This window comes from Stomoxys calcitrans, chromosome 2 (genome assembly GCF_963082655.1).
Source record: "Stomoxys calcitrans chromosome 2, idStoCalc2.1, whole genome shotgun sequence".
NCBI classification, from domain to species: Eukaryota; Metazoa; Arthropoda; class Insecta; order Diptera; family Muscidae; genus Stomoxys; species Stomoxys calcitrans.
In genome coordinates this window covers 194,610,041-194,633,498 of record NC_081553.1, presented here as the reverse complement: position 1 = coordinate 194,633,498, position 23,458 = coordinate 194,610,041, and the positions used below count along the sequence as shown (strand labels likewise).

Genomic DNA, 23,458 nt, shown 5'->3' with positions numbered 1-23,458 from the left:
GGCTAGCCACAATCAGCATAAAAGCCAAATTCTTCAACATTAGACTTATTTGTGCCCATGGCCCGACAGAAGAGAAGAACGAGCAGACCAAGAAAATATTCTACGAGCGCCTAGAGAGAGAGAATATGACCACTGTCCCGCGCATGGGAGGATTTTAATGCAAAGATAGGGTAGGAAAAGAATATCTTTGGTCCTACAGAATATCTTTGGTCTGGTATGGCCAACTAAAGTAAGCAAGCGAGTCATTCAGGTTTTTCGTGATCTGCTTGACCATTATGTCTATATCCTCCGCAGTTGCCACATTCTTTTCTGGTCTAGAAGGGATAGACGTGCAGAATTTGTGCCGAAATTTATCCCAATCCGCCTTTCTTCTGTTTAGCCGAGGGACCACTTCTTCAGTATTTTCTCCAAGGCTGAAACCAATATAACGACGACATCAGAACTTCCCTATATCTAGTGATATGCATTAGCATCACTTCTTACAATTAGACTCTTTTTTCTAGCATATCCGCTTATAACGGCGAACGCATGGGTTCTAGTCCCAGCGTGCTGGCTATCGGTTGTTATCCCCTTATTGATGCTGGCTGCATTAGTGAGGTATCCAGTTATGTGAAAAGTTCGCTATCAAGTGGTGTCGCTATGCGGTACACTATTCGGCCTCGCAATAAAAAAGAAGGCACTTTATCCTTCAGCTTAAGCTTTAATCGGGTAATGGGTAATAAATGCCCTAGAATTTTTGGGTAGTAAATGCCCAAGAAGACCGCCAATGTAAAGACGTCTATCCCCAAAAATCGTTTTATGTAGTCTAATACGGTCTTGCAGGCGGAGATCCGGGCGATCACGGAATGCGTGGTATGGCGCTAACCCGAGTGATCGAGTGCGAAAATCTTCATTGGGGGTAAACTGGCCACCAGGGCAATAAAAATCAGGGAAAGAGATAAACGCCTTTTTTAAGGATGGTACGATTCGCATTGTTTCGGCTGCCGGGTCTTAACGGAGTAAGAAGATATGAAAGAGCAGACGTTTTGGCCATGAAAGTCAGAGGGCTGCCTGCCGTCAACAAACATTGTTAGCCCGAAGCCTTTCGGGGCAATGGAGTCGGATTTAAGGGCGTGGGCGATGAAGGCGCATGTAACACTGTGGAATAGTGAAACGGTCGGGAGGATGACCTATGTGAGATTTGGAGTTTCAGTGTAGGTTTCGATGCGGCAAGTGATAGCATGTGTAGTGCATATGGGGAAGATGGTGAGACATTGGCGCATTTCTCATGTCATTGCCGGACTTTCGCTGCTAACAGACTCCCACACTTGGGCTGAGACACAATACCCGGTGAAATAAACAACAATGAAGGATTTTGTTACTAGCACGGAATTCCTGACTTCGATTTTTTAAGGATTCGCTTTGGTATACAGTGCGCTCTACAAGCCGATTAATATACGCATCCTCTTTTCAACCTAACTCAATCTAGTTTCCCACACCATGCAGACTAACGTCAACTGACCTATCCTTTGTCGAAATATTTATGTTGATAGCTACATACCAATGATCCCACTGGGTTCCTTAGTTTACCTGGTAAACAGAGTAGAAGTCCTTATGCCCACCATAGAGTCATGTTTGGACTCTTATCTCACGTTACTAAAAGCCTTTTCTTTGCCCCAGATGCCAGACAAGGTAAGGTCGCCTGCCCCAAATACTGTTTTATGTAGCCACCATATCATTAAGGGAGCTGTCAAATGATCGACCTTTAGTGTAACCATGCTGATTGACGCTTACCAATAATGGGTGATGTAGGTTTCGAATATACGAAAAACGACCTTTAGTCCTTGGGAAGGAAGTTGCAAGGGTTTCGTATACATCAGAAAATTTTTCAAATCTTTTTCTTAAGTTTGGTATGGAAAAACCAGATGCCAAATTATCTCTAAATTTAGTTTAGAAATCTTCAAAGTTAGTATACAACTTTTATATATCCTCAGATTTTTATACCCACCACCATAGGATGGGGGTATACTAATCTAGTCATTCCGTTTGTAACACCTCAAAATATTTGTCTAAGACCCCATGTTCTTGATCGTCTTGACTTTCTGAATCGATCTAGCCATGTCCGTCCGTCTGTCGAAATCACTGTAGAGGTAGAACGCATAAAGCTAGACACTTGAAATTTTGCATAGACATTAAGTACCGATATAGGTCATTGGGGAGTGCAAATGGGCTATATTCGTTCAGATTTAGATAAAGCTTCGTTGTAAACCAATCTTTCGATTTGATTTCTTGAGCCCTTAGATGCCGCAATTTTTGTCCGATTTGGATAAAATTTTGCATGTAGTGTCCTCTTATGACTTCCAACAACTGTGCTAAGTACGATATAAATCTGTATATAACTTGAAATTTTGCACATAGTGTTCTGTTATGACTCTCAACAACTGTGTTAAGTACGGTCCAAATCGGTCTGTAATCAGATATAGCTCCCATATTTTAGCGGAATCCATGGTGGTGTTTTTCCAAGATTCAGTCCGGTCGAACATAGCACGATTTTTCTAGTCTTTTCGATTTACTCACACCGTGCGCCTCAGGATTTTGGTCCCAATGAATGTGAGTTCACCAACTATTCATGTTGTAGGACCATTTCTGTATTCCTGGGATCCAGTTGCTCTTGGTTGGCGCAGCTTACTCTTAGCTGCAAACCTTCATATCTGGAGGTCGTTCAGCCTTCCGCCACCCCGCTGATCGCTGCAGTAAACTGAGCCTAGTACGTAGAAATTGTGTGGTGGTCTATTTCGTACGTACAAATCGTGGATGTTTTTCAGTACGGGATAAATACATCTCCCCGAAGATTCCATACCTCCAGCGGTGTAAGAAAAATATTACCTGTCTGTCCGTCTATCCGTCAATTCACCTGCACTTCATTACCAGCAAATTCAAAGAAATTGGATGAGATTTGGAAGTAGCTCTCATATGTTAATATCGTCCGACCTTGACTTATAAAGCCGAGTAGCTAAAATTTGATTGATTTTAGCGAAATTCAGAACAAATTAATTTTTTATACCCACCACTATAGGATGAGGGTATGTTCGGAGTCGATCTAGCCATGTACCTCCGTCCCTTCGTCCGTCCGTCCGTCCATCCATCCGTCCATGAGAAATGGGACCTGAATCTGAGAATAGTCCACAGGCTCTACAAGAGCGTGACTAGACCAATACTTACTTACGCCTCAGTAATTTGGTAGACTTGGGTGGAGAAAAAGTGCGACGTAAGGATAATACAACAGGTGCAAAAAACAAGTGGCCTGGCGTATGCGCAGCGATGAGGGCATGTCCACTAGGCCATTGGAGACTATTCTAGATATCCGACTCATGGACATACAGACTAAGTGTGAGGCAGCCAATGCTCATAGCCGCATTGGAACTTAAGGCGATGGGAGAATGGATAGAGGATAGGAGCAGGTCATGCCATCGCGGTATAGTCGAAGTGACGGAAACCTTGAAGGAGCCGTCCGTCCGTTCATCCGTCCGTCCGTCCATCCGTCCATCTGTCCATCCATCCGTCTGTCCGTCCGTCGGTCCGTCCGTCGGTCCGTCCGTCGGTCCGTCCGTCCGTCCATCCGTCCGTCCATCCGTCCGTCCATCCGTCCGTCCATCCGTCCATCTGTCCATCCATCCGTCTGTCCGTCCATCGGTCCGTCCGTCGGTCCGTCCGTCCGTCCATCCGTCCGTCCATCCGTCCGTCCATCCGTCCGTCCATCCGTCCGTCCATCCGTCCGTCCATCCGTCCGTCCATCCGTCCGTCCATCCGTCCGTCCGTCCATCCGTCCGTCAGTCGAAATCATGACAGCGGTCGAACGCGTAAAGCTAGCTCCTTAAAATTTTTTACAGATACTTACTATTGATGTAGATGGTTGGGGATTGCAAATGGGTTATATCGGTTCAGATTTACATATAGCTCCCATATTATTTTGTATATAGAAATCTGTTTTGACTTCCAACGAATGTGCTTAGTATGGTGGAAATCGATCTATAGCCTGTAATAGCTACCATATTAACCGATCTCCCAATTTGACTTGAATTTGACCCCTGGAAGCCGCAATTTTTGTCCGAGATAGCTGAAATTTTGCAGATAGTGTTCAGATATGGCTTTCATCATCTGTGCCAAGTACGGTCTACATTGGTCCATAACCTGACATAGCTCCCATTTAAACCAATCTCCCGATTTGACTTCTTCAGCACTTACAAGACGTAATTTCTATCCGATTTGGCTAAAATTTTGCATGCAGTGTTCCGTTACGACTTTCAACAACTGTATCAAGTACGGTCTAAATCGGTCTATAACCTGATACAGCTCCCATAGAAACCCATCTCCCGATTTTACTTCTTGAGCCCTTCAAAGCCGCAATTTTTGTTCGATTTGGCTGAAATTTTGCATGTAGTATTCTGTTATGACCTTCAACAACTGTGCCAAATACGGTTCAAATCTGTCTATAACCTCATATAGCTCCCATATATAAACCCATCCCCTGGTTTGAATTCTTAAGACTTTACATCCCGCAATAGTCGGCACAGCCCTTCCTTTGCCTTTCCTTAGTGGTTTCATACTGCATTTCAGGGTATTCATGTTTTTCTTCTTTTTTAAAAAAATTTAAAAATATTATAAAATTAGGAAAAATATTTTTTTTTTTACATTGTACTTAACCTGTAGCCTACATTTAAGGAAATGTAAAACTTGTTTTTAAGAATTTTTCCTTTCAAGTAGTAAAGTGAATAAGTGTCTAATGGTATGTGTGTGTGTGTGTGGTGACTTTGTTTGGTTTATATGGCATTGGTTTTACATGTTTTGAGCTTTGTGTTCTTGGGGTATTGTGTCGCTTAAGTATTGGTGCTGGCTGGAGCATATGAAAATTTTTTTTATATTTTTAAAGACATAAAAGTACTTACAAGAGTTAATATTAAGTTTATATATATATAGAAATAAATAATTCATTTGCATATAGAATCGATCTTAAGTCATTAAGATTAGAGGGAAAAAATACAGCGATACGATATCCATGCAAATTTTCCACATTTTCATAGCCATTTGAAAAAAGAAAAAACAATTTTACAATTACAACAGAAAGTGTCTTAAGAAAAATTAAAGGGGAAAAGGAAACTCAAAAACTAAAAACTATAAAAACAAGAAACTGATAAACGGAAACCGGAAACCTTATTCTCAAGTATTGCTTTCCGCTAAGTTTCCATAGTGTGTAAGATATATAGAGAGAGAGAGAGAGTGAGAGTTAGTACAAGTCAGGTGTGAGGTGTTTGACAGAGAGAGAGAGAGAGAGAGAGAGAAAATTAAAGAAAGCTAGTGGCAATTGTGGTTGTGTGTGCGTGTGTGACAGTGTAAGAGTGACAGAGATAACAAGGTACAAAGAGAACGAGTGTGGCATAAACAAGAGGCAATTATGATCAGGCAATTTAAAGGTGAATTTTTGAAGGTGTTTTAGGTAAGTGGTGGTGAGTGCTGTTATTTGGTGGCTTATTAAGAATACGATAGACAAACGGCAACAACAACAACAACAAACAAAGTTAAGACAACATTCTTTATTCGACTGCATGGAAGTTGCCAAAAAGATACACAAAAAAAAACACTCACACATACGCAATAGAAACACACACACACAGAGACAATATAAGAGTGCAAGTGCTCGGAACACTTTTCCGCTCTCTTACTCTCTGTGTTCTTAGCAGAGAAAGAGAGCCTCTGGGGGCCTTTGAAGTTGGGTGCAGAGAACATGGTTGTCTTAGCGTTGAACACAGATCATTTTATCTAAGAACCCTTCAAAGCCAATAGTAAATTAAGTAAAAAAAGAAACAATTGTTGGAAAACTAAGAAATAAAGCCAAGTTGTTGGGGGTGAGAGCAGGGAAAAACACACACACATGTACATACTTAAAAGAAATGAATACAGATTTTCTTAAAAGATTTGCAGCAAATCGCAGAGGAATTTTTGGGTGCCAGAAAAATATTTGGATAACAAGAATTTAGACAAAAACACATACACACATAAGTTTGATAAGACACAGAAGATTTGCATTCCATAGTAGTTTTGGTTTTTTGTTTTCATTACTATTTTTTTGACTTCAGAGCAAATGGTTAGTATGGATTTCTTGCTTTTTCAGGTGCAAAATTTAATAAAAATCATATGAAAAATAAAAAACAAACTAAATAATAATTTTTTAAATTTTGTTAAAAACATTTAGTAAAATAAAAAATTATTTTTTTTTTCTTTGAAATAAGTTTCGTTGATTTGGTTATTCTTACATTTGCATGAATTTGTAAATCGCCGGACGTCAATGCATTGTGGACAACACTGCCCACAGAACTTGTGCCGGTTAGGGTGAGACCGCCAGTTTGCTTTTTACCTGCTAGGCAAGGGCGCCATGAACATGAAAAACATTTGAACATTTGTTTTTGGCCAAATCCCCGGTTCCAAGGAAGTTTATTACAGATGCGAATTGGTGGCCAATGAGAACACACAAACATATAAGAACGCAGACGCACGCACACACACACACGCACATACACACATATTGGGAGTGAGATGTGCGGGAGTATTTTATGAAAGTTTGATGGGCCATTGTTGTTTGTTTGGTTGGTTGGTTGGTTGGTGGTCATGTGAAGGTAAAAGATATGCACAAAACACACGCACCACACATTTATTTATTAACACACACGCACACATACATGGAGGTAAACAAGCCAGGAATACAAAGTGCCAACATCATAGTCATCATCAGTAGCATTGTCGTCACCATCATCATCAACAACATCAACATCATCATCATTGTCACCATCATCGTAGTTGTTTTAGTCATACAATTTTCAGATTTAACATCACAGTGCAAATGACCAAGGTGACCATTTCATTTTTTTTTTGTCATGTTTTGGGGCGGGTGGGAACATAGTAGTAGGTTGGATGCGCACGCGTATGTGTGTGTGTCAAAGTTGAATTGGGGAGAAGGTGGTGGTGGTGGTTATAGGTCCGTACGAGGTTACATATTTATTTTTACATATATATATAAAAATGGAGAAAATAAAAAGAAAAAAAAAAACGAAAAAAAAACAAAATGGAGAAAAAAGTCCATTAGTTAATTTTGTTTAGATTCATTGTGTTCGATTAATGGATGAGATTCTTGTTTTCATTTTTGTTTTGCTGTCGTTGCTTGGTACACAAAAAAAAACAGGTTTGAGAGCTAAAGACCGAGTATCTATTTTTGTTTGTTTGACTGTGTGTTTTCTTTTTCTGGTTAGTGACTGTGTCTGCTTGACCAAAAGTTGGTACTTTAAGAGTTGTTGGTGTTTGCAATAGAGTTAGTTATGAGAGGAATGTGTATGTTTTTTTTTTGGAAAATGAAATTAAAAATAAAGTTAAAGTATAAAGATTTTTTTTTGTCTAAACATTTCTTGAAACTGTGGAGAATTTGTAGGATTTTAATTTGTTTTGCATACTAAGTATAAATTGGAAAATTGCTAAGATTCGTATTCGAAAGGGAGGATGGAGTATGTTAAGAGAGAGAGAGCGGAAAATCATTCACAACATTATGGGCTCAAAATTTAAAAATTTTAAAGTAAAAATCTTTAAGGTCTTATGCTAACTTAGCTTAATTAACTTATTTTTGTCTGTGAAACTAATATTTAAAAATACTTAAAAATATTTTCTCAGTGTAAAATCTTATTCTGTGGAAAAGGGTTTTATATAAAAGATTTTAAACATATTAACTACCTTACATTTGCTGAATATTCTTTTGGAATATTTTAAAATTATGGTATAAATGTTTAATTTTAAATATTTTATTAGGTCAAATTTAAAATTATGGTCCACTACTGTGAAACAGTTATTGCATTGGTTTGTAACACACAGAGAATGAGGAATAGACCCATTGATAAGTATATGGATAGAATGAGAATCGCTTTCTGATTCAATTTAGCTATGTCTGTCTGTCCATCTTCCCCATCTACCTGACTTTATGTCTATCTGCCTTTTTTATAAATGGGCGTAATGATAGCCCGATATCAATTGTGGTCCTACACAGTATCCACCACCCCGGAACGCTCTTCATTTAATGTGTCTTGAAGCTTCTATGTTTTAATCTACTGCCTCATCACTCCTTTTTGTCTGCCTGTCAGTCTATCTGTCATTCTGTCTGTCTGCCCGTCTGTCTGTCTATCCTTCTGTCTGTCGGACAGATGGACAGACAGAAAAACAGACAAAGGGATGTCTGTTTTTCTGTCTGTCCATCTGTCCGTTTGTCTGTCTGATTCTACCTGTCCGTACAACCGTTTGTCAGTCCGTTAGTCTGTCTGTCTGCCTGTATGTTTGTCCTTCTTTCTGCCCGTCCGTCCGACTGTCGGCCCGTCCTTCAGTCTGACTCTCTATCCGTATGTAAGTCTAACTCTCTGTCTGTTTGTCAGCCAGTCCGTATGTTCGTTTGTCTGCCCTTCCGATTGTCTATCTGTTTGTTTGTCTGTCATCCCAACCTTTCGTTCATCCGTCTGTCTATACATTTCTTCGTCCGTCTGTCTGTCCGTCTATCTGTCTGTCTTTCTGTCTGTCTGTTCGTCTGTCTGTCCGTCTGTCTGTCTGTCCATCTGTCTGTCCGTCTGTCTGTCCGTCTGTCTGTTCGTCTGTCTGTCTGTCCGTCTGTCTGTATGTCCGTCTGTCCGTCTGTCTGTCCGTCTGTCTGTCCGTCTGTCTGTCCGTCTGTTTATCCCTATGTCCGTCTGTCCGTCTGTCTGTCCGTCTAACTGTCCGTCTATCTGTCTTTCTGTCTGTCCATATACCTGTCCACCTGTCTGTCCGTCTCTCTGTCTTTCTGTCTGTCCATCTCTCTGTCTGTTCGTCTGTCTGTCCGTTTCTCTGTCCGTCTGTCTGCTCGTCTATCAGACTGTCTATCTATCAGTTCTTCCTTCTATCAGTCCGTCTGTGCATCCGATTGCCCGTCGAAAGTACGCAAACTTTTGAACAAATTTAACTAGCAGCTTGAAATTTTCCAAAAATACTTCTTATAGATCGCTTGTGTTTGCAAAAATGCTTTTCATAGATCGCTTGTGTTTGCAAATGGCTCAAATCGATGCATGTTTAAATATAGGCGTTTTGATTTCTTTAGTTTAAGGCGGAATTGCCATCCAATACAGGTGAAATTTCATAGAAAATTGCAATCATCCATGGTAAAGCACACCAAGGTGGCGTATGATGTATAAGAAATGTGGGCTTAATTATCGAATAGTAATCATACGCAACATGGGTCAATATATTTTTATACCCACCACCATAGGATGGGGGTAAACAAACCGCTATACACCGTTTGAAATACCACGAAATATTGATCTAGGACCCCATAGTATATATATTCTTGATCGTCTCGACATTCTGAGTCGAACTACCCATGTCCGTCAGTTCGTCTGTCGAAATCACGATAGCGGTCGAACGCGTAAAGCTAGCTGCTTGAAATTTTGCACAGAAACTTTATATTGACGTAGGTCATTGGAGATTGTAAATGCGTCATATCGGTTCAGCTTTGGATATAGCTTCCATATAAACCGATCTTCCGATTTGACTTCTTGAGCCCCATGGAAGCCGCAATTTTTGTCCGATTTGGCTGAAATTTGGCAAATTTGGTGTTGTGCTATGACTTTCAATTAACGTGCCAAGTACGGTTTAAATCGGTCAAGAACCTGATAAAGCTCCCATATAAACCGAGCTCACGATATGAGTTTTTGAGCCCCTGGAAGCGTCAATTTTTATCCGTTGTGGCTGAAATTTTGCACATAGTGTTCCGTTATGGCTTCCAACAACAGTGTCAAGTACGGTCCAAATCGGTCTATAACTTATAACCCATAAAAACCGATCGCCCGCTTTGACTTCTTGAGCCCTACAAGTCGCTATTTTTATCCGATGTGGCTGAAATTTTGTATTATGTGCCTCAACAATTGTGCCAAGTATGGTCCAAATCGGTCTAAAACCAGATATAGCTCCCATATTTTAGCAAATTCCATGGTGGATGGTTACCAAGATTCGGCCCGATCGAACTTAGCAAGCTTTTACTTGTTATACCCACCACCGAAGGATGGTGGTATATTCATTCTGTTTGCAACACATCAAAACATCCTTTTTAAATTTGGCCTAGATCGGTCGAGATTTGGATATAGCTGCCATATAGACCGATCTCTCGATTTAAGGTTTTGGGCCCATAAAAGAAACATTTATTGTCCGATGTCGTCGAAATTTGGGACAGTGAGCTAAGTTAAGTCCCTCGACATATTTCTGCAAGTTGGTTCAGATCGGTTCAGATTTGGATATAGCTGCCATATAGACCGATCTCTCGTTTTAATGTTTTGGGGCCATAACATTCGCATTTATAATGCGATTTCGCTGAAATTTGGGACAATGGGTTGTGTTAGTCTCTTCGACATTTTTCTGCAACTAAGCCCAAATCGGTCTAGATTTGGATATAGCTGCCATATAGACCGTTATCTCGATTTAAAGTCTTAGGCCCATAAAAGGCGCATTTATAATCCGATTTCACTGAAATTTGACATAATGACTTACAATAGGCTTTTCGTCATCGTATATGGAGTCGTATATGGTTCAGAGCGGCTTATTTTTAGATATAGCTACTGAAAAGATCAATAATATGTTATACACATTTGAACAATGACTTGTACTTATTACTATTTGGTGCTATTATAAGTTCGGCAAATGGGCAAAATGTCCTGTCATAGCGAATTGAAGTTATATATTTAAAAAATTATGGAAACCCTTTATTGGCAAATGAAAATTTGCCCATGAATAATCCATTAAGGAACAGGGGGCAAACTTGTCACCTATCAATGAGTGCTGTCCGATTCAAGTTTAAGGTCAATGATAAGGGACTTCTTTTTTATAACCGAGTCCGAAAGGCGTGCCGCAGTGCGACACCTATTCTGGGGGCAAGTTTTTGTGTGGCTGCAATACCATTCATTCAATTGGAATAGTACTTCACAAATGTCGCCTGCATTAGGAGGTTGAAACCACCGTTGAGGACTATATTGCATATCAGCAATATTTTAGAATAAAATTTCAATATCTGGAAAAGCCATTGGTCATCTCACATTGCATGTCTCAATGCGAGTTCCAGTGAAGAAAAGATGTCAAACACCAATGATTTTGCGATTTTATTTGCAGGTAATTGTTTTGACAACTGTTTTCATATGTAATTTAATGACCAAGGTGGCGTATGATGTATGTGGTGTGTGGGCATATTTATCGAATATAAATCATACGTACTCTGGGACAACATATTAAATAAAGAATGCATTTCTATGGTTTGTGATGTGACAAACGTTTTACCCAGTCACCCGTTTTCGACAGGATTTTGTGGAAAAATGACATTTATGACATTTCGGGTCTAGAGACAAGGCTTATTAAGTGTTAGACTTAGATACAGTTTCCAGGTTTAGCCGACTCTTGTCAGGGCCTTAAAGTTGGTAGCTTGGTATTTTGAAAAATCGCTCGGCCTAAAAAATCTTCATTTGGGCTCTCATTTTTAAAATTCTTTTAACAACGAAAAGTGCTCAAAAATCTCAACCAAAAAGTCCGCTTGAGGCTTACTTTCAATTTTAATTTTTATTTTTGGAACTTTGGCCGTGACTGGTTTCGTAGTTTGGGGTTTTCGATGGCATTTGTGGTTCGATTTTCATTTTGATACACGATTTGGTTTGATGACAAAATTTACAATGACTATTCTACTGCATGAGTCAACATCCGATAATCTAGTTAAAAGTTATACAGTTTGGAAATAAAAAAATCTGAAAAAGGGATTATTTGGCATTTTTTGGTCAAAAAAAGAGTTTAAATTGATTAGGCTTCATTGGAAAGACTTTCAAATATCTTAACTTTTTCTTTTTCTCTTGTAAAGAAGACATACTGTGGATGCATTTTAGGTGAAGTTTGAACAATATATGAAATAAGTAATTTTTATAACCGCCACTATAGGATGGGGGTATGCTAATGTAGTCATTATCACTTGACCATAGGACGTATCTGTGAGGGACTGAAGACAGCAGGCGGACTATGGACGTAACCCACTGCCATGAGCAGAGTAGATTTTAATGCACGCAAGACGCAGTGCTGTTAGTTGTCCCACAAACGATTAACTGACACTTTTCAATCGTCAATATCTATCAAGGGTGTAGATATATAGCACTTGGATGGTCTCGATGTTCAATGGGATGTCCGTTGGTCAAAAAATGTTGGTCAAAGTGTCGAAGGAAGCATTCAAGTGCTTGAGCTTTCTAAAGCGATGTAAGAAATATTTCACTCCCTCTGATCTTCTTAATATCTACACTACGTACATCAGGCCGAAGATGGAATATATGGGGCGGAGCTCCAAAATCATCCTTGATGCTGCTTAATCGCGTCCAGCAGCGGGCGTTGGTGTTGGTGGGAGATGGTAGGGTATCCAACTCAATTGTTTCCCTTGAACATTTTCGAAATGTGGGTTGTGTGGCGCTGTTCTATCGATTCTTCCACGGTGTATTTTCCTTAGAAATCAGACTTCTGATTCCTGGCTTGGTTTTTTGTCAAAAATACAAGATTCTATAGAAGCGCCCACCGGATTGTAATCGATTGGCCAGCTGTTCGGACCATGCACTATCGCCAGGACGGTTCGTATGTGGAGGTGAATTACGGCAGATGTCTTTCCCGCTACTTACGACATCCATAAATTCGAAGCAAACGTCAATAAACACTACTACCTCTTTCCCCCTTCTGATCCTTAACTATCCTCTCCAACGCAATGCACTGCTGATACAGGGGACATCCCCTGCGTGTTGGTTGATTGAAAAAATAGTGGTAGGCACTTCCAATTGATGGAGGCCACCGTAGCGCAGAGGTTAGCATATCTACCTATGGCGCTGAACGCCCGGGATCGATTCCTGGCGAGACCATCAGAACAAATTTTCAGTGGTGTTTTTCCCCCTCCTAATGCTGGCAACATTTGTGAGGTACTATGCCATGTTAAACTTCTCTCCAAAGAGGTGTCGCACTGCGGCACGCCATTCGGAATCGGCTATAAAATGGAGGCACCTTATCATTGAGCTTAAACTTGAATCGGACTGCACTCATTGATATGTTAGAAGTTTGCCCCTGTTCCTTAGTGGAGTGTTCATAGGCAAAAGTTTCAATTTATTTCCTATTGATGTAGTTCATTGAGGATTGTAAATAGGCCATATCGGTTGAGATTTGGATATAGCCCCCATATAAAGCCCTGACTTCTTGAACCCCTGGAGCCTCAATGTTCATCCAATTTGACAGAAATTTGGAACAAAGACTAAAGTTATGACTGCCACTATTCGTGGGAAGTATGATCTGAATCGGTGTAAAACAGATATAGCCCCCATATAAGCCGATCCCTAGATTTGACTTCTTGAGCCCTTAGAAGCCTCAAGTTTTATCAGATTTGGCTGAAATTTGGACCAAAGACTTGCCAAGTATGATCCGAATCCTGATTGGTTGGCTGAAATATGGAACAAAGACTTGAATTATGACTTCCAATATCCATACAAAGTGTGATCTGAATCGGTCTATAAACAGATATAGTCCCCATACAAATCGATTCCTGGATATGACTTCTTGAACCCTTAAAAGCCTCAATTTTTATCCGATTTGGCAGAAATTTTGACCAAAGACTTGCCATGTAGTATCCGAATCCTGATTGGTTGGGAGAAATTTGGAACAGAGACTTAAGTTATGACTTCCAATATCCATGCCAAGAGTGATCCGAATCCGTAAGGTACTATTCCTTGTAAAAACTTCTCTCCAAAGAGGTGTCGCCCTGCAGCACGCCGTTCAGACTCGGCTAGAGATTGGGCTTAAACTTGAAACATTGAGTTTAAACTTGAATCAGACTGCACTCATTGATATGTGAGAAGATTGCCCCTGTTCCTTAGTGGAATGTTCATGGGCGAAATTTACAATTTTATTAATTTGATTATCCTTTTAAAGATTTAATGTTTCCTTTTTTGTAAAATGTTTTTTTTTTCACCAAATTAATTTGAAGCATATTTTACAACAAAACCCACATCAAAGTGCATTTGCACTCCTACGTGTTGTTTCTTTTTCAATGAAAGCCTTTGTCCAATACAACATAATGCAGAACATGGAGTGAAAAAAAATAGTAATGAATTAAAATGCACAGTGGTGCGTATGAGTAACAAGAATTATAGAGACAAAAAAGATCCCACAGGCAAGCTCATACATAAGCACACACAAACACACACAGGCATAGTTATTACAAAAAAACAAGTAATACACTCATACTCTACTACCCTGCATTGGTGTTGCAAAGCCTTTGTCGCATTGTATGGCAAATATTATCACACATCGTCAAACAAGGTTTGTTTCGCAACAAATGCAACAACACTTCATGCTGCCATGTCATGATGAAGGTAGTCAATGCGAATGGAGTGTCAGAAGTAAAGCATATGGGCTTTTCCACCATAGGATGGGGTAATATTTTTTTTTTCACAAAATTTCATAGACAACTCAGTTACATCCACTTTATGAAAAGAAAACTCTTAGTTCGCCATAGGTCATACTTATTTCGTTATCCCACAGCGCGAATTGTCTCAGAGCGACAAGAGTTTGAAAGGAAGTTTTATAGAACTGAAATGTTCATATATATCATCAGCGAAATTAAGGTATGACCAACGCGGTAAAAGCTTTTTATGTTCTTGTTCAGAGGTGGTCATGCTAACCTCTGAGGCTTTTTAGCCCACTGTCACTAGGCGGGCCCCATATGAGTTTTATACACTCACACAGTGAACCTCTTCCAAGCATTCACATTGACACTCATCAACAACGCATCTCTATATACAAAAAAAAAAAAATAGAAGTAGAAAAATACATAAATGCTCTTTCTGGCAAATGGGACAACAGGAGTGTGGCAAAAATAACAGCAACCACAAAACGCGCATTGTAAAAAAAATATATTTTTAATATAAACTGACACAATATTGTGATATAAATAACCTTATTTTATGGTATACTTACATATACAAACATGGTTGTAATAATGCAATATACATTAAAAGGGGAAGGCATGGATGACACATACGAGATAGACAGACAAAGTCAGGGATGCAAGGACATGGGGATGTTTTACCAAAAATGGTTTAAAATGAGTTTTCTTATATCATCATTTTTCATGGAAATTTTGTCTTTATGGAAAATTTCTGGAAAAATTTTGTCCTTAGAAAAAAATTTTATGGAATTTCGTTTTTTAAAAAAATTTCATGGAAATTTTGTTTCAGAGAAAATTTTGTGGATATTTGGACTTAAGAGAAAATGTCTAGTAAATTTTGTCCTAAAAGAAAATTTCATTGAAATTTTTGTATATAAAGAATAATTAAATAAAATTCCATGGAAATGTTTGTATATAAAGAATAATTCATTAAAATTTCATTGACATTTTTGTGTATAAAGAAAAATTCGTTAAAATTTGTATACCCTCCACCATAGGATGGGGGTATATTAATTTCGTCATCCTGTTTGTAACTACTGGAAATATTCATCTGAGACCCCATAAAGTATATATATATTCTTGATCGTCGTGACTTATGTCGATGTAGCCATGTCCGTCCGTCCGTCTGTTCGTCTGTTCGTCAGTTCGTCCGTCCGTCCGTCCGTCTGTCTGTCAAAAGTACGCTAACTTTCGAAGGAGTGAAGCCTGCCGCTTGAAATTTTGCACAAATACTTCTTATTAGTGTAGGTCCGTTGGGATTGTAAATGGGCCATTTCGGTTCATGTTTTGATATAGCTGTCCTAAAAACCGATCTTGGGTCTTGACTTTTTAAGCCTTTAGAGGTCACAATTCTTATCCGATTGGAATGAAATTTTGCACGACGTGTTTCGGCACAACTTCTAACAACTGTGCCAAGTATGGTTCAAATCGGTTCATAACCTGATATACCTACCATATAAACCGATCTTGGGTCTTGACTTCTTGAGCCTCTAGAGGGCGCAATTCTTATCCAATTCGAATGGAATATTGCACGACGTGTTTCATCACAACTGCCAACAATTGTGCCAAATATGGTTCAAATCGGTTAATAAACTGATATAGCTCTATAAAACGATCTTGGGTCTTAACTTCTTGAGCCTCTAGAGGGCGCCATTCTTATCCGATTGGAATGAAATTTTGCACGACGTGTTTCGTCACAACTTCCAACAATTGTGCCGAGTATGGTTCAAATCAGTCCATAACCTGGTATAGCTGCCATATAAACCGATCTTGGGTCTTGACTTCTTGAGCCTCTAGAGGGCGCAATTCTTATCCGATCGCAATGAAATTTTGCACGACTTGTTTCGCTATGACTTCCAACAACTTAATTAAGTATGGTTTAAATCGGTCTATGTTTTGATATAGCTGCCATATAAACCGATCTTGGGTCTTGACTTCTTGAGCCTCTAGAGGGCGCAATTCTTATCCGATTGGAATGAAATTATGCACAACGTGTTTCGCTATGACTTCAAATAACTGCTCTTAATTAGGTTCAAATCGGTGTATAACTTGTTATAGCTGTCATATAAACCGATCTAGGATCTTGACTTCTTGAGCTTCTAGTGGGCGCAATTGCTATCCGATTTGGCTGAAATTTTGTACGACGGATCCTCTCATGACCATCAACATACGTGTTTATTATGGTCTGAATTGGTCTATAGCCTGATAGAGCTCTTATATAAATCGATCTCTCTGTTTTATTTCTTGAGCCTCCAAACGGCTCAATTCTTGTTCGAATTGGCTGGTATTTAACACAGATCCAAACCGGATCATATCTTGATATCGCTCTTATAGCAGAGCAAATCTTTTCTTTTATCCTTTTTTTGGCCTAATAAGAGATGCCGGGAAAAGAACTCGACAAATGCGATCCATGGTGGAGGGTATATAAGATTCAGCCCGGCCGAACTTAGCACGCTTTTACTTGTTTTTGCTGATAACTGCGGCATTTTCCAGGCAGAGGTCTCAACTAAGGCGGCAGAGATTGTGCTATCCAGAGTTATAGATCGATCTAACATCTGTATAAAGAGCTGTAGATCGATCTAACATCTGTATAAAGAGCTATAGTCAATCACCATTGAAGGTTTAAGTTGGCACGAGTATAAGATCTAAGGTTTTGGGTCGCTGCGGAGAGGTCTTAAATTGTCTTTAGAGGAATCATAATCTGTTTTTAAGCTGGGTTGAGAAGGGAAATGAGAAGGCGGACATGCTTGCGAGATCAGGTGCAAGCTTTGCTTTTGTGTCAATATTGGAGGTATACCCACAACCATTGAAAATTTCCCATAGAATTAAGTAGCGTTATAAGGATGTATGGTTAAATTGCTGGAATTCAACAGCCGGATGTGAACAAACAAAACTTCTGAGAGACGAACGCTCGAAATCGAACATAGATAGTCTGTTGTCAATGGAAAAGGCACATCTGAGTATGATTATCGGAATTAAAACAGGACATATTAAGTTAAGTAAACTTTTATCACATATTGGCATTAGAAATTATGACATTTGTTGGCGTTGTCCTGAAATCGACGCCTCGGAGGACAGCTTTCATTTTCTTTGCCAATGCTATGCTTTATGTCAATTTGAAACAGGATACTGGATTCTTTTCTCTTTCAAACACTAGAAGAACTGAAAGGTGTAAATCTGTGCTGGATCAAGGAGTTTGCTTTTTCATCAGGATGGCTCCAGAGAGTATGTAGAAGGAGCATTTGCTTTGGGAAGTGAATTTATTGGAAGGAGAAGAGGGAAGATGAGGTATCACAATGGGCCTAAATCTGGGCAAACGTGGATGTCAAGACGACAAGGTCTTGGTATCATCCTAACCTTCTTCAGAGAAAATTTCCTAGAATTTTTTTAAATTTTGTCTTTGGAGCAAATTTCATGGACATTTTGTCTTTGGAAAAAAATTTCATGGAAATTTTGTCTTTGGAGAAAATTTTATGGAAAGTGGTTAAATCCGTGCAAGACAGAAGTAGTTCTTTTCAGCAGGAGATACAAGTTGCCTACAGTGGAACCTGTCTCCTAGGGAGGAGAGAATGTTCCATTTACAGAAAGCGCTAAATACCTGGGTGTTCGGCTGGACTGGAAATTCAAATCCAAAATCCAACATTTTGGAAAGGGCAAGAAAGGCAATTATTGCCATATACACCAGCAAGAGAGCCATTGGCAAAAGTTGGGGGTTTGGACCGCTTGTCATGCATTGGGTATATACTGCAGTTGTCAGACATGTAATGCTATATGGTGTTGCGGTCTGGTGGACGGCGCTTTAAAAGTCCACCTACTGTTCAATACTCAACCGAATCCATAGGATGGCTTGTTTGTGCATCACAGGCGCACTGAGAACGACAAATTGCTGCAAACACTGTCGTGAGGTTAAGGGAGCTTTCTCTTTAGTCATGTGTCGGCTGAGGACACTGTTTTGTCCTTGATAAAATGTTTATTGTTCCAAGCAGTGTGCATTACACCCTACCTGAGCCCCTTTTTGATAAAAAGTATTTTACCACTATTCCTGATAGAACTGAGTGGAACTACAATATCCCTGGTTATAGAAGTTACATAGACTTACTATACGGATGGTTCAAACTAGACGACCAGGTAGGCTTTGGGGTGTACTCAGAAGATCTAGAACTGGTCATATTGAAAAGTTTACTCGACCACTGTAGTGCGTGTCAAGCGGATATCCTTGCAATTAAGCAACTGGTGGAATGACTCCGATATAATAACATTACGACGATTGGCATAAATATCTTCTCGTACACCCAGGCAGCTATTAACGCCCTGGAGAACGTATTTCTGCACACAAAAATCGCCCTCGACTGTGGCAAGTCTCTCAACGAGATGGCTGAACAGTTCAAAATTCACTTATTCTGGATGCCGGGCCACAGAGATATCCCAGGGAATTGTAAAGCGGACTAGCTTGCGATACTAGAAACTACCCTACACATTGCAGGGATACTGGAATCTGTGGATATGCCTCTAGCGACATGTAAGCTAAGTTTTCAGGACCAGGCCCGAAGGACAACGAATGATAGATGGTCACAAAGAGGGGGCTGTGAGCATTCCAAAACTATGTGACCTAATCTAGACTTAAAGAGGTCTACCGCTTTGCTGTCATTGGCTAGAACAGACATCTCAGTCATTGTGCGCGTCATGATAGGTCATTGTCTAAGGTTGGTGAAGGTTGCCAGCAACGACTTTTGCAGAAGCTGTGAGGGCATTGAAGAAGAAGAGACTATAGAACACCTTCTGTGTGTGTAACTTGCACTAGCAGTCAGAAGGAGTTCCACTTTAGTTTCTCATTTCTTTGAGAACCTGTCTGATTTAGCGTATGTGAACATTCACAAGTTGCTGGGCTTTTTAAAGCGATCTGGGTGGTTCAACGTTAGGAACTGGAAGGCATCTTCCTTTTTCTGTGCCTGTGGTATCATAATGGACGAAAACGTCTAAGTGAGTCTGATGGTGGACTAACCTTTCTCGACGACTACCACAATATCTAAGAAGTTTGGTTGAAATCGGTTCAGATATAGATACAGCTCCCATATATAAATGTCCATCAGGTTTTGAGTAATTTGTAATAATGTTATCATCCGTAGTTATTACAGTTTGAACATATTTGCCCGATGTTTGATACGGATTCTTTAATCACCTATCTGAAAACATGCGCCGAGGTCCATCAAAATTGGTTCAGTATAAGATATAGCTCCCACTTTGTACTTATAGGGTAGGTGTAGGTGTAGTATTATACAGTCAGCACGGCCCAGCTTTTGCTGGTTCTTTTTTATGAATTTTACCAAAAATTTAACACTGTATTCCTTATGACCAAAAAAAACCATAAAAATCTTTAAAACATGTGCTAAATTTAGCACTTCATAAATCGACACTGACACGCGCCCAAAATGTCATTAGGCTTTTCTGGCCCTATAGCATAGAAATGCAGTCATAAATTTTATCCTGTCGTCTATTTATTGCATTCGGCGCATTACCACAATTTGCTCAACGCTGCATTGGCAGTGTTGCATATATGGCGAGGGGTAATATGGAAGGCATATAAAACAAAAGTGTGCCATAATTTTAAATTCATTAAAAAGGCATCATTGTTTTGGTATTTGGGCATCACAAAAAAGTGCGAGTAAATAATAGAAGCGCACAATCAAACCAGAAGAGTGAAATTTTGTAGTAAAAACACACTTAAAACAGTCATAAATCTACATCGACTGCATTATGCCAATGACGGGGATACAAAAGAGGATTTTTGCTCCATTGTTGAAAAAGACTAAAAGTTGGGGAAAAAAATTTGGCAATTCAACATCATCAAAAGATGGCTAAGATAGTCAAAAAAACGTTTTCAAGATAAACTATAAAATGACAAATTGCCGCTGATAGCAGATGAAGGTTTTAAGAATTGTGTGGAAATACCAATTTTAGGGTAAAGAAAAGGTAGCAGCTTAAGTTGAACATCAGAAGTGAAATTTTAAAAGATTTATTTTAAATGGCTAAATTTATCATTCCGGGGGTCTACCTAGGAATCTGGATTTATTTTTACGCTGCTGGCTGTATTCAGATTTATAATACAAGAACTCATATCAATCCTTTTGTGATTGGTGATAGACAATTAATGCATTGGCATTGGCTGTACTATCGTTTAGAGGTACCAACATAAATTCATAAACATTGAGAAGTGCATGATTTGCCATTTATCATACCAAAGCAAAACTTGATTTAGCTTCTGTAAAAAACGATTTTCTTATTTGACATTTGCATGAAAATTTAAAAAAGTTTTAAGTTTGACCAAGCGGATACCACTTTACAATGCGTACACCGTGACGTATTAGTAATAAAGATTTTTGGTAATATTGGAAATTTTAACTCAAACGAATTGATAATGCCAGAAATCTTCCTTTAAACGATAAGCAAATAGGTTGCGTTTGTTAAAGTTATAAAACAGTGAATGTGTGCAAAGTAAATTTTTTAAAATTTGGAGAATTCTAGACAAAATGTCAATACAATCCTTAAAAATCGAAAATTTTAAATTTTTTTAAATATATTTTTATACCCACCACCGAAGGATGGGGGTATATTCATTTTGTCATTCCATTTGCAACACATGGAAATATCCATTTCCGACCCTATAAAGTATATATATTCTTGATCAGCATAAAGATCTAAGACGATCTAGCCATGCCCGTCCATCAGTCTGTGTCTTGAAATCACGCTACAGTCTTTAAAAATAGATATATTGAGCTGAAACTTTGCACAGATTCCTTTTTTGTCCATAAGCTGGTTAAGTTCGAAGATGGTATATTCGAAGAAGCTATATCGAACTATATCTTGATATATCCCCCATATCGACCGATCCGCCGATTTAAGGTCTTAGGCCCATTAAAGACATATTTATTAACCGATTTTGATGAAATTTGGGACAGAGAGTTGTGTTAGGCCACTCAACATGTTTCTTCAATTTCGCTCAGATTGGTTCAGATTTGGATATAGCTGACATATAGACCGATTTCTCGGTCTATATGTCAGAGAATCAGATTTTGCCAAAAATTGGGATAGTGAGTTGTGTTTGGTCCTTCGACATCCGTTTTTAATTTGGCCCAGAGAGGTCCAGATTTGAATATAGCTGCCATATAGACCGATCCGCCGATTTAGGGTCTTAGACCCATAAAAGCCACATTTATTATCCGATTTTCTTGAAATTTGGGAGAGTGAGTAGGGATAAGCAGTTCGACATCCTTGTTAAATTTGACTCAGATCGGTCCAGATTTGGATATAGCTGCCATATACACCGATCTCTCGACTTAAGGTTTTGGACCCATAAAAAGGCGCATTTATTTTCTGATTTTGCCAAAATATGGCAAACATAGTTTTGTTAGGCCTTACAACATCCTTCTTCAAATTGGCGCAGATCGGTTCAGATTTGAATATAGCTGTCATATAGACCTATCTCTCGATTTAAGATCCTAAGCCTATAAAAGGCGTATTTATTCTCCGATGTCTGGGACAGTGAGTAAGGTAAAGCCCCTCGATATACTTCTGCAATATGACACAGATCGGTCTAGATTTGGATATAGCTGCCATACAGACCGATTTCTCGATTTAAGGTTTTGGGCCCATAAAAGGTGCATTTATTGTCCGATGACGCCGAAATTTTAATGCAATTTAGTTTCGATCAAGGTTTATAGCGAGCTTATTGTCCCATTTCGCCGAAATTTGGGACAGTGAGTTGTGTTACGCTTTTTGACATTTTTCTTAAACTTGGCCCAAATCGGTTCCACATTTGGATATAGCTGCCATATAGACCGATATCTCGATCTGATTTCACTGAAATTTGACACAGTGACTTATGTTAGCCTTTTCGACATCCGTGTCTTATATGGTTCAAATGGGTTTATTTATACCCTACACTACTACTGTGGTACAGGGTATTATAACTTAGTGAATTAATTTGTAACACCCAAAAGGAAGAGAGATAGACCCATTGATAAGTATATCGATTGACTCAGAATCACTTTCTGATTCGATTTAGCTATGTCCGTCTGTCTGTCTGTCTGTCTGTCCGTCCGTCTGTCTGTCTGTCTGTCCGTCCGTCTGTCTGTCCGTTTGTCCATGTTAATTTGTGTACAAAGTACAGGTCGCAGTTTTCATCCGATAGTCTTCAAACTTGATACAGGCATATTTTTTGGTCTTGTGACGCATCCTATTGAAATTGGAAAAAATCGGTTCAGATCTGGATATAGCTCCCATATATATGTTCGTCCGATTTTCAGTAATAATTCAATAAAATAGTAATTTGTAAACCGATTCTCTGGAAATTTGGCTGGATGGCAGGATTTTCTCTTAACTCACGACGTTACTGGTGAATTTCATAGAAATCGGTTCAGATTTAGATATAGCTCCCATATATATATTGCCCGACTTTCACTCCTAGAGCCACTGCAAGCACATTTTTGGACCAATCTAGCCAAAATATTGCTCAACGATTTCCTCGACGACTACCACAATATACATAGAGTTTCGTCAAAATCGGTTCAGATTTATATATACCTCCGATTTGCTGTAATATTGCAATAAAATGGTCTTTTGTTATCCGATTTTCCCGAAATTTGGCAGGAGGGATTTTATCTTGACTCTCAATAGTACTGGTGACTTTCAGGGAAATCTTTTCAGATTTAGATATAGCTTCCATATATATATATCGCCTGATTTTAACTTCTCAAGTCACAGCAATTGCATTTATTGACCCATCTTGCCAAAATTTTGCAAAACGCTTTCCTCTACGACTGCTACAGTATCTGAGGAGTTTGCTCGAAATCGGCTCAGATTTAGGTATAGCTCCCATATATATATTGGTCCGATTTTGAGAAATATTGCAAAAAAAGTACTTATTTGTTA

At 39.1% G+C, this 23,458-nt stretch overlaps 1 protein-coding gene across 1 annotated transcript in view; it reads right to left on the bottom strand.

Annotated features, from left to right (window-relative positions):
• Nucleotides 1–23,458, bottom strand: part of LOC106089009 (regulating synaptic membrane exocytosis protein 2) — a 259,660-nt gene that overhangs the window by 92,475 nt on the left and 143,727 nt on the right. The window contains 1 exon segment of the mRNA XM_059361981.1: nt 6,291–6,394. Coding sequence (XP_059217964.1) covers nt 6,291–6,394 — 104 coding nt within the window.